At 32.2% G+C, this 10,905-nt stretch overlaps 3 protein-coding genes across 3 annotated transcripts; 2 read left to right on the top strand and 1 right to left on the bottom strand.

The window, feature by feature from the left end:
• Nucleotides 1–4,422: 4,422 nt before the first annotated feature.
• LOC123006053 (N-alpha-acetyltransferase 35, NatC auxiliary subunit) lies at nucleotides 4,423–7,538 on the top strand. Its single transcript, XM_044400202.1, has 13 exons — nucleotides 4,423–4,517; nucleotides 4,567–4,649; nucleotides 4,698–4,846; nucleotides 4,896–5,119; nucleotides 5,167–5,311; nucleotides 5,359–5,536; nucleotides 5,584–5,765; nucleotides 5,857–5,929; nucleotides 5,977–6,077; nucleotides 6,128–6,268; nucleotides 6,315–6,490; nucleotides 6,538–6,745; nucleotides 6,793–7,538. The coding sequence occupies exons 1-13, from the start codon at nucleotides 4,501–4,503 to the stop codon at nucleotides 7,192–7,194; spliced, it is 2,079 nt and encodes a 692-aa protein (XP_044256137.1). The 5' UTR covers nucleotides 4,423–4,500; the 3' UTR covers nucleotides 7,195–7,538.
• LOC123006708 (tubulin polyglutamylase complex subunit 2-like) lies at nucleotides 7,364–8,320 on the bottom strand. The gene is made up of 5 exons (XM_044401390.1): nucleotides 8,245–8,320; nucleotides 8,028–8,195; nucleotides 7,781–7,968; nucleotides 7,555–7,734; nucleotides 7,364–7,372 (listed from the first exon to the last, which is right to left on the bottom strand). The coding sequence occupies exons 1-5, from the start codon at nucleotides 8,318–8,320 to the stop codon at nucleotides 7,364–7,366; spliced, it is 621 nt and encodes a 206-aa protein (XP_044257325.1).
• A 95-nt stretch (nucleotides 8,321–8,415) lies between these two features.
• On the top strand, nucleotides 8,416–8,792 carry LOC123006493 (cytochrome b-c1 complex subunit 10-like). The gene is made up of 2 exons (XM_044401019.1): nucleotides 8,416–8,582; nucleotides 8,631–8,792. Exons 1-2 carry the CDS (start codon nucleotides 8,509–8,511, stop codon nucleotides 8,749–8,751), a joined length of 195 nt encoding a protein of 64 aa, XP_044256954.1. The 5' UTR covers nucleotides 8,416–8,508; the 3' UTR covers nucleotides 8,752–8,792.
• Nucleotides 8,793–10,905: the final 2,113 nt, after the last annotated feature.

Genomic DNA, 10,905 nt, shown 5'->3' on the forward strand with positions numbered 1-10,905 from the left:
GCCACTGGTTAAAACTTCAAACTTAAAAAAGTGTTAGTTTGAATAGAATTATAAATTTTAGTTTTCAGTGTTTTCACTTGATTTTATATTGGGTGAAAACCTATTGCGTTGTTTATAGTTTAATTTAATAAATGCGCCAATATTATTCCCACAGAGGGATCGGCAGAAAAACAATTAAGTGAGTAAAGTTTTTACAATTCAAATTGAAAACTAAATTATATAAACTTCAAGGCATCAAGAACTAAATTATGAAAAATTAACTAACATCCTTTGCTTCTGACTTTGGATTATCACATGATCCTATAAGGGACTGTAATTTAATTTCATAAAATGTGAAACCAAATTAATTGATCTAGTCATAGGTGAAAAGTCGAAAAGATCTATTTAAACCCATAAAGACATTTAAAAAAGAAACAGTAATCAATAAGCTTTACAACATTCACTTATCACTAAAAGAATTATATCAACTCTTACAAGAAAAAGTGTAACAAAACATAATAAGTTTGCATGAATACGCTTTTACACAAGTGTTGTCTTTTCCTAGAAGCATATTATTATTATTATTCGCAATTGTATTTCCGTATAGGCACTAATTTTCATTTGTATTTTGCATATGTATTTGCAAAAAGTTTAAAAAAATATATATTTGCAAAGAAAAAAATGTTGCTACTCACAAAGAACTTTTCTGTCTACACTTCTTACAAACGTCGTCTCAAAATCAAAGGAAACGAAAATAAATTTTTAGGTGGAAGGCCAATAAACTTACTGTTTTTTATAGAAACTTATTCAATACTTTAATATAAAATCAGATTTAATATCACATTTGATTTTTGAAAAATTTTGTCATTACAAAATATAAATGTTTAGTTTACTTTCTTAGATATTGAAAAAGCATTGGCATTTTAGTACTTTTTTAATAAAAAAAAATTAACAAAACTTACTTAAAACCTCAACGTCCCGATGCACTACCAATTAGGATAAACATAATTTTAGCTACTCCGGGATGAAAATGATCACGTGACAAGGCAATATTCTACCCCGCACGCGTAATAGACATAAAGACATCCTGTATCTTATAAGATTTAATAATATTATTGGATCTGCTTATAGAAGCATTAAAAAGATCTCATCACCATCTAATATTAGATTTGAATGCAAATAACGTACACACTGATAACTAGTATTTTTCATACGTATTAAGCGTCGCATATATTGGTAATCAATAGGACAAATTCCGAAAATTACTTTACGTGATCATCGTTTCAATTAGTAAGCAAATGAAAAACCGAATTTCAGTTAATATGTTTTAATTAATACTCCAAGACTTGTGGCCCGTTGGCACGCATTACCTACGTATTATATTGTAGTTCACATCTCTAAAGCAATATGTTCTACACGATGTTTGGCTCTTACAAACGCTTATATTTTTCATTAACTAAGTAGTAATAATAAAAATTCGCAAAAAAAATTTACAGACATAAATTTTTATATATTTTGCTAAAATGTCAATTTTTACCGCTAAATCAAAAAACAAGACGATCGCAAATTGTGGTCTGTACCAAAATTTATTTTCTCGGAAATCTTAAAAACGTTTCGTTTTCGAAATTTTTGTTATGGAAATTCCGCAAACTAAACTCTGCATGCTTATAAATTTTAAACTACCTTTAAATTTTACATCATGAAGATAAACACCGAATTTCATTTATTAGTTTTATTTATGTTAAAAAATAGTTATGAAATTTATGAAACTTGAAAACACTTCAACACTGTTTTCAAAACTAAATTTTTGATTAAGTAAGAAGTATTTTAACTCGTATTTTAATAACAATAGCGTATAATTAGTTATTTAAAATTTGCAAGAATCGTTTTTTTTTATCTAACTTCTTTGCAGATATATAATTATGTACCTGAAAAGATGTTGTATGCTTATTGTGATTACCTAAATAAGCTTTACTGTGATCTTATTTAATTTCGTAACGTTTTTGATAATTTGTGGGATCCCACTCCCATCTGACTATTGAGATCTTCCATCTATCCCACTTTACACGCCAAATAATTTTAATAAAAATATTACGTTAACTTCCAGTTAATTTAATTACTTAATTTCTCTGCATAGCATTTGCTAATTTATTTTTGTTAAGATGGCGCTCTGCGAAAAAGTGCTGATTTTGATCAAGTTTAATTACAGATATCTAACAAATTATAAAAGATGCGACTTTGACTCATGCCACATGCTGTAGGTTGGCAGAGTGAGGGGAATTGGGCATTGAGCAAACTGGGGGTTGAGCGGTAGACCCATTTTCTTATGTCTATTTAATGTTACTGATGATCTTGTATATGTTTATTCGCCAATAAAAGCCACAAATACCGTTAAACATAGTTGCAGTTTAAGATACAGCTTCCTTGTTTTCTCTTCTAATAGCCTGTAGCAAAAAAACTTTGAAAATTATTTTTACAACGGACATAAACAGTCAAACTTCAAAATTTAAACCGCCATAATTTTGAAATTTTTATAAATAGAATTTTTTTAACATTTTTTGCGAAAATTGTAACAATATTTTGGATTTTTGGATGTTGTCGATGTGATGAAATTCTCTAATTTTCTAATGTAAATAATGCTATTAACTTGTAAAACTTTTACAAGTTAACTGTCAGTTTTACAAGTTAGTGACTTGATAAAATAAACTTTTTTGATTAATATTGTGTTTTTGGAAATTGACGTTTACAAATGAGTAACAAATAAAATTATTTTTCCAACAGAAATAGAGTTAAAGTGCAAAAGTTAAACTTCCATAATTTCGAAATTTATATAGATAGAATTTTTTAAACATGTTTTCTTTGTTTCTGGTATCTTACCTTACATTTTTTCTGAGGCGCTAGTTCTGAAACACTCTGTATAGTTAAATTCTACAAAGGTCACACCAATAATAATCGATCTGAAATGCATAACGTCATGACCTTTTGTAAATTATAATTTTTATAGTGTGAAATTAAATGGAATATTTAATGGGTATGCAACCATTTGTATATTTACACATAAAAATAAAAGTGCAAGTGAAGACTAGTACGTGTTGTAAGAGCATCTAGTGTTGAAAAATTGAAGCTTGAACTACTGGCCACTGGCGTACAGATGGCAGATCTAAAGTAGACAATGTATGTTATCAAAAACTGATACAATATGTAAAATTACGTCTGTACAAACCGTTTTTACCTAACACTCATAGCAGTCATAGTTTTCGAGTTATAACTTCTAATATAAAAAAACTAATATTGATTCTGAACCTGGGACCGTAACACAAAGCGATTCCGGGTTTCCACCATTTAAAAGATAATTTAGAATAGATTTTGATATTTGATTATTTGTTGGCTTTTTGCTCTAAGTCCCATAATATCTGCATTTAAATTTTACGATTTTGACAGTTTTTACTTTTTAAACGACGATTACTACGAAACTATTGTAGCTATCGGAAAAAATCCAAGAAAAAAACTGAAAACAGTTTATTGTTTGTACTATGTCTATGTAAAATGTTCCGGAGAGTCGATTGGCATCGAGAAAATTTCAAAATTCGCTATAGTTCATACTGTGCATCGATGTGTAAGGAATGTTATTGATAGGGTGAGGTAAAAGTCAAAAGTACACACCTGAGCGGTATCTAGTATGGGTTATTAGTGGAAACGTCACGCCGCCATTTTTGTTGGATTGGGGCAGGGACCGTGTATTCAAACAAATCTTATTCGCCATAAAAATTCAATAATTTTCTTTTTTTATTAAGTGAATGTTTAGAAACAATATATTAGCGTTTGTATGTATGAATAGGACCTAGATTCGTATATAATATTGTTTGTGTGAATTTTGGTAAGAAGAGCATATCCAGAAAATTTACTGAAATTCATATAAAAAATATTACGCTAATCTAAGTCCTTTTTCACACACGCACTGAAACGCTAATATGTATATGGTTTTTTAAACATACACTTAACAGATAAAGACAAAAAAACACGAAAATCACTAAATTTATATATGGCGAATACGGAATAAGGTTTGTTTGGATAGAACAAAAATGACAGTGGGACGTCACACTAGTAGCCCGTATTGCTCGCAAACATAACAAAGGACGCGAACCATTGGCGTAACAAGATAACTGTAATCAATCAAATATGTCTTTCTGTATCATTTACGGGAAAATTGCATATTAATTATAAATTCCATTATTAAAAATTACAACAGCTTTCAATTGGTGTCTTTTATTTCATTATTTTTTTAAATATTGCAAAATTACGCAAATCTACACGCCAGTGCTTCCAAAAACTCTCCTCTTTTTTAAAGTGGAATCGTCCCAGACGCGTTTTGTTCATTTACGTATACACGCCCAGGTGTGTACTTTTAGCTTTTACCTCACTCTACTTATATCTTATCCCTAGTGTTGTAGGTCACCAACCTGACGACCAAAATCACACTAAATAACACGACCCAGTCAAAAATCACCAGAAATCCAAAAAATGGAATATTCAGATTCGTGAGTAGCTCTCTTCCTGAATTTTTCCAATTTTTCATATTGTTTGTAGGGAGTGTAACGGGGAAACTTTAGATAAAATATTAATGTACAAATGGGTTGATATAACCTCAGAATTTAAGGACGCAGTAACAGGTATTTTATAACGAAGCTAAAGCAAATTTGCTTAAATAAGAGTTCCAGATTTAGAAATGGGCGAATTACTACACGACAACTTGTTTGGCCTTTTTGAAGCAATGTCGGCAATTGAAATGATGGACCCCAAAATGGACGCTGGGATGATTTGTAACAGGGGGGCCCGGAAAGCAAAAACTCTCAGTCAAACTATTGAGGTACGTATTACTTGATTTTTACAAAAAAAATAGTATTTTTTTCTCACAGGAAGGTATATTACAATTAGATAATTTCTCCTATGAAAAAATGATAGGGATTATTGACACTACACTCGCGTGTATTGTTTCGTGGTTAGAAGGTCATTCCTTAGCTCAGACCGTTTTCACTAATCTTTATTTACATAAGCCTTACAGCATAGAAGACAGGACTATGAAAGCTTTTTGCCTCATGGTTTACAAATTGTTGGAAATAATTAAACACTTTGTACACAAGTAAGTAAAATTGCGACTACAATTTTTGTATTAATTATTGCTCATAGAGCGATGGTATATGAAGAGGAGGATTTTCAACCAATGCAATACGGTTATCACCTCAACCCTGACGTCTCAGAACAGAGAATTATAGGAATGTTACGCGAAGTTGAAGAGGAATTACATAGGAAAATCCGATCAAAACAATCATCAGTAATTACAGATTCCTGTAATTGTGTTTTTCTATTCTGAATTTTCAGAGTGAAATTCAAGCCGTACACGCGCGTATTAAATTTATGCGAGTATTTTACCAAGCTTTGACGTTGATGAGGCGAGAGGACCAGCCCCCTGCTATTACCGACTGTCAAAGACTCCTCCTCACAGCGTCAGACCAACTCATTATCATGAAAGAAACAGTCAATTTGGGACTTCAAGCAGGTTAAATTTCGATCAAAAGTAGAAAAAGAAAAACATTGTTTTGTCAGGTGATAACGAGCTAATTCCCGGTTTTGAGCCTTTAATAAACCAGCGGTTGTTACCCCCGACCTTTCCTCGCTACACCAAAATCAAACCGCGGGCAGAGGCTTTAAATTACTTCTCAGACATGGTGGACAGGTTTAAAACAATAACAAAAATCCAATCAATAACATCATTACACCAAGTTTTAGTAAGTTAACATTTGTAATCAAATTTTGGTACCGCGTTGGTGATGACAAATTTGTCACAACCAACTGCCACTATAGTTTTTTCTCTGTTAGGATTTCTTCATTGACTTTAGTAAAACTAGTCCGTGTTTATTGTCCCGATCGGCTCTTCAGTTACTTTATCAAGGTATGCCCCCCCAAAAACGAAAATATTCATATCTAAATGTGTTGTAGGGACAAATCCATGCGCCTTGCGTGACATTTTAAAAGAAGCGGTTAAGACGTTCATATGCCCGCCGGCGTTAGTTTCAAAATCGATTCTTTCAAATCAACAAGTAGTGTTACAAATTTGGGTTTTCTGCTTTTAATTTGTGTGTTTTTCTAGGCAAAAAAGTACGTTGAGTCGTTTTTGGCTCATTGTACGCGACCTTTTGCCAGTTTTTTGCAGTTGTGCGGCCACAATAGGGCCAGACAACGAGACAAGTTGGCTCATTTATTAGAGGAGTTTACTAATTTGCAAGATGAGGTAATTATATGATTTATGAAGAGTAAAAATTATTGTTTTTTTTTAGGCGGAACGAGTCGACGCTTATTTACATAATATATCAGTGAATTCGACATCGCGTCCCCATTTGGCCTGCTTTGGGACTTGGATTTTGTACCACACATTAAAAATAATGATTATGTACTTATTGGCCGGTTTTGAGTTAGAATTGTACAGTAGACACGAGTATTATTACATTTATTGGTAATTTTAATTGGGGTCTTCAATTGGTCATGATTAATGTTTTGCAGGTACTTGTACGAATTTTTGTATGGGTGGTTAGTGTCTGCTCTTTCACGGGCTGATAGTTTCTTGGTCGAAAACGAACTTATAAATGAGTTACAAAAGTCGAAAAATACGTCGAAGAAGAAACCGAAACATAAAAGAAAGCCAAGACCTTATAATCGGGACATAGTTTATTACCAGGCTTTACAGAATATGTGTGGGGGTTACTACAAAGTAATTATTATTACTAATTGGTGCAGTTTCAATCATCCTCATTGCAGGCTTTGATGGGCTTCCGGTTGGACGGGAAATTGACAATGCCTCACCCTCAATTCGATAACGAACAAGTCCGATACGAGCACCGTTTTGCGCCATTTCAAAACCTTCTAACGCCACCCCCGGTCCAGTATTCGGAATTTCGGGAAATGACGTCAGTCGAGAGATTGCAACAGCCTGTTGATAGTATTTATTTTTACGTAACTGGCTGTAAACACTTTCATCAAGCTCGACAATTATTAGAAAATATCCAAGCTGATAGTGAAATAAGTGATTTGATAAAAATATCAAAAACTAATTTTATTGTTTTAAAGTTGCTAGCAGGGGGGCACAAAAAAGATTCAGTAACGCCTCCCGAGTTTGATTTTTCGGTTAACCGTTATTTTCCAATTATCAAGTTGACTTAATTATGTTTTGTTGTGCAATTATTGTGTTTTGCTTATACTGTGATGCTATTTCTTTAACTGAATGGGTTTTCTTTGTAATTTGGTTGGAAATTTGGGCTTCAATTGTTTTTTTTTTATTTGTCGTGGACTTAGATTTGGTTCGTTGAGAGGTAATGTGTTTTGGATTAGTCTAGTTGTTCTGAATATATTTGAATCGATTTTATTTATTGGGATGTCAGAAAACTCATCATCTGATTTCGGATCATTGTGTCTTTTTATCTCGTCAATTTTTTTATGTAAAGGCAAAATTGCCGGCGCTAGTAATCGAAAAACCATCTGCAAATAAATTTTTATCTTAATTTTAATTGTGTTTTTTTCTACTTCGCTCCATTCCGGAATCCCTTCTCCACTGAATGAGAATTGCCAGAAGGGAATTCCCAAGTGGTGCACACACATCCGAAGGTAAGTTGTAAAATCATCAGCAAGAAAACTGAACTTCATTGAAGAGTTGTGAAGCCAAATAGTCGGCAAATAACGGTGGTTTATGTAAACCACAGTCACCTAAAATTCCAAATTTCATTTGAAATCAATTTATTAGAAGACACACTCGTCCATTATCGTTCAAATTGACCAACTCAAAAACTTTACTATCGGTCCCAAGCTTTAACTCGTAGTGGTCATCTTCGATATTTACTCCAGGGTCGGACTTCATCTCATAGCCATACACAGGGGCCAAGTCATTTAAACTATTGACTTCTATTAGGCCTACAACTTTATCCTCCTCGGACCCAGAATCTGGAAATTTTGTTTGTCGTCTCTACGGTTATTATCACTCTAATTTTTACTCTTATTACCTCTGTAATAGAAATTATATGTATATAACAAACCATTAGTTGAGGCATAAAAAGAGCGCAAGTCTTCGGGTAATAAAACACCATGTTTTTGCTCCCAGGCACAAATATTGTTGTGTTGAACCGGGGAAAACCGCTCTAAGTACAAATCGGAAACGCTTGGCAATTTTTCTAAAAAAAAAAAAAACGTACGACTAGTTGTGGTTTGGTTTAAATTTACCTAAGACTTTAGGTAACCCGATTAATAAATTTTCGTAGAATGAATCCTCGGAGACTTTATCTACGACAAATTCCATGTTGCACTCCGGTAACCCTGGTTACCCGGAATTAAATCTTTATGTTTCAAATTTGAGCGCCGAAAGTGTTTACTCTGCAAATACTACAGATGACAGTAGTAGAAATAGTAACGTCAAATTGACATTTGCGATTTATAAGTGCGAAAAGGGGGTTAAATTTTATTTAACTTGTAGCTGAAAAACACGCAATGTCGCCTGCAGTACGACTCCCAGGCCCCTTGCGGCTAATTGGCAAAAAACACATAGAAATAGCTTCGCAATGGTGAGTAAATAATAATTGTTTTATGGGTATTATGCAACAGTTTTGCAGGATCGGGTCTGCGATTGCCTTTGGGGCCACAGCAGGTGTGGGGATTACGTACGCCACTGACTGGAAGCTTGTCTTGCAGTTTATGCCCTACTACAACGGGAAATTCAAGGAGGAGGAATAATTTTTTGTAATTAGTAGTCATTAATAAAATTATCAAAATTTCTAGTTTTATTAATTAAGACAAACTACAACATAACTCAATTATCCTGATTCTTCAACAAAATATTGGCGTATTCTTCAGCTTCCTGCAGACGGCGTTTTGTACGCCAGGGGGAGTAAAATTTGCTGTAACCAATCCATAAAAAGGCAGTGGCGCTGACGCCTGCGATGAAGAGAAGGGACCCCTTGCCGCGCTGTTTCGCAGCCCAAGCTTTATACCAACCCATATCTAAAAAAAAAAAAATAGTCCTTGTTACAGTTATATAATAAATAAATTATTCACCAATTATTCGTCTGTCGGCTTCACTTTTGGTACTTGTTTCTCTCTGAGGAAAAAAGGCCTCCAGATATAAACGCCCCCAATTATACCTAAAGCTGTAGCAAAACCCAATTGTGCACCGGTCAAATTGCCTGGTCTTCTAATTCTCATAATTTAACATAACTTAATTATCTTTCGTTGAATTTTTATTCTTTTCGGACAGCACTAATGGTTTGATTACGAAAACACTTAAATGAATCGCCAAAGCTGAACCCACTAGGAGCTTAATTAAAAAAGCTCGTTTTGATGGCTTTGGTGACATAACCTAACTGTATCACAGGGAATGAATGAGGTTAGAAGTAAATTAATATGTGATTTAATAATTTCTCATGCAAATATTAAAGCTGTTATCTACCTTATAAACTGATAATATTCACACGTGATAAAAAATATTGCATAAGCTGAATTTAAACCAATTTAAGTAATTATGAAAATTGTTAGGCAACCAAGTATACACCAGTGTAACTGTGTTACGGTAATGTTCAATTAAAGAAGTAAATTTCATGGTTTTGGGTGCATTTATTTACTGCTTTGGTTTTACAAAATAATTAACTCAATTGAGTTTCCTATTCAAAAATAATTGATTTCAATTGCGCTTATAATTTTTTATATTTTCAACAAACCGTTTAGCAGCCCTAAGCTTGTTACCCGATAATGAAAAGACTGGGTGTGATATCACAAATATAGATTTTATTGAAGTTATTTATTTATATATTTTAAAATTACGGTTTACATGCCAATTCAGATTATAAATTTATTTTAACCCAAAAATAAAATTTAAAATTAAACCAAATCTTGCTAAAAATTATTGTTTAAATTTTATTTTGTCACAATTTTTTTAAACAATTGTAAAGTCCAATTTGATTTGTTTAATTAGGTCAACTTCTTTAAAAATAATTTAGTCCGTTTCTGCATGATTCTAGTATTGAAATCTCCGCAATCAACCCGGCGCCTCCACCATTTTAGAAACTTTTCAAAAACTTTTCAAACATTTATTAAAATTGCATTAAAAATTGTTTTTTTTATAAAAAATATTAAACTCAAAATACTAGATTAAGTAACTACCGTTACTTGATGGTGCAAAAGCAAATTAAATACTTCAATTTTTATTTAATAAACACAAATATTCCCACACTATTGGTTTTCTTTACATTTGTCTATTTTTGAAGACACAATTTTTTTTGTAAATCATCCGCAATTTTTAAGGCAATAATTTACTCACACTGCATAAACTTAAGTGAAAAAAAAATGTTTATAAATAAATACTACTGTATTTGGTTAATGTATTCTAACTACGTTGGAAGTGAGTTAAAAAATTAATTTAATTTTTAATAAGTATTACCAGTTTTTCTAAATTATTAGAACAAAAAATTAATTATTCAATAAATTATAGGAAAAAAAGATAAAATTTATACACGGCGATAAAATTGCATTATCGACATGCAGAATTAATTCATTCGGTACCTCGTCCTTCGTGAATTAACAATTTCCGCTTGGTCGATAAAATTCAAACTATACAGGGTGTTTGAGGATTGCGAGCAAATATTTTAACCACTAATATAACTCATCAAAAGAAACAACTTTTGTTATTCCAACTTTTGTCAAAAGCACGTCATTTTAAATTGCAAAAATAAAATTTGGATACGGAATTTGTTTGGTCTTAAATTCGACTTTTCATAACAAATTGTCTTAATGGTTAAAATATTTTCTCACAATTCACAAAACACCCTGTACAATCTATTGTCACAAAAATTAATAAAAATATGTTATTTAAATTAGTAAATTTTTGTTGGTGAT

Source organism: Tribolium madens, unplaced genomic scaffold (genome assembly GCF_015345945.1).
Source record: "Tribolium madens isolate multiple individuals breed KSU strain unplaced genomic scaffold, Tmad_KSU_1.1 Scaffold_2;HRSCAF=44;Tcas5.2_LGX, whole genome shotgun sequence".
In the NCBI taxonomy this organism is placed as follows: domain Eukaryota; kingdom Metazoa; phylum Arthropoda; class Insecta; order Coleoptera; family Tenebrionidae; genus Tribolium; species Tribolium madens.

Coding starts and splice junctions, on each gene's coding strand:
- LOC123006053 (XM_044400202.1), top strand. Junction 5,930..5,976: donor TCTTCAGTTACTTTATCAAG/GTATGCCCCCCC, acceptor AATGTGTTGTAG/GGACAAATCCATGCGCCTTG. Junction 6,078..6,127: donor CGATTCTTTCAAATCAACAA/GTAGTGTTACAA, acceptor GTGTTTTTCTAG/GCAAAAAAGTACGTTGAGTC.
- LOC123006708 (XM_044401390.1), bottom strand. CDS start 8,320: ATGGAATTTGTCGTAGATAAAGTCTCCGAGGATTCATTCTACGAAAAT. Junction 7,969..8,027: donor ATATAATTTCTATTACAGAG/GTAATAAGAGTA, acceptor CAAAATTTCCAG/ATTCTGGGTCCGAGGAGGAT. Junction 7,735..7,780: donor ATTTGAACGATAATGGACGA/GTGTGTCTTCTA, acceptor TTGGAATTTTAG/GTGACTGTGGTTTACATAAA.
- LOC123006493 (XM_044401019.1), top strand. CDS start 8,509: ATGTCGCCTGCAGTACGACTCCCAGGCCCCTTGCGGCTAATTGGCAAA. Junction 8,583..8,630: donor ATAGAAATAGCTTCGCAATG/GTGAGTAAATAA, acceptor ACAGTTTTGCAG/GATCGGGTCTGCGATTGCCT.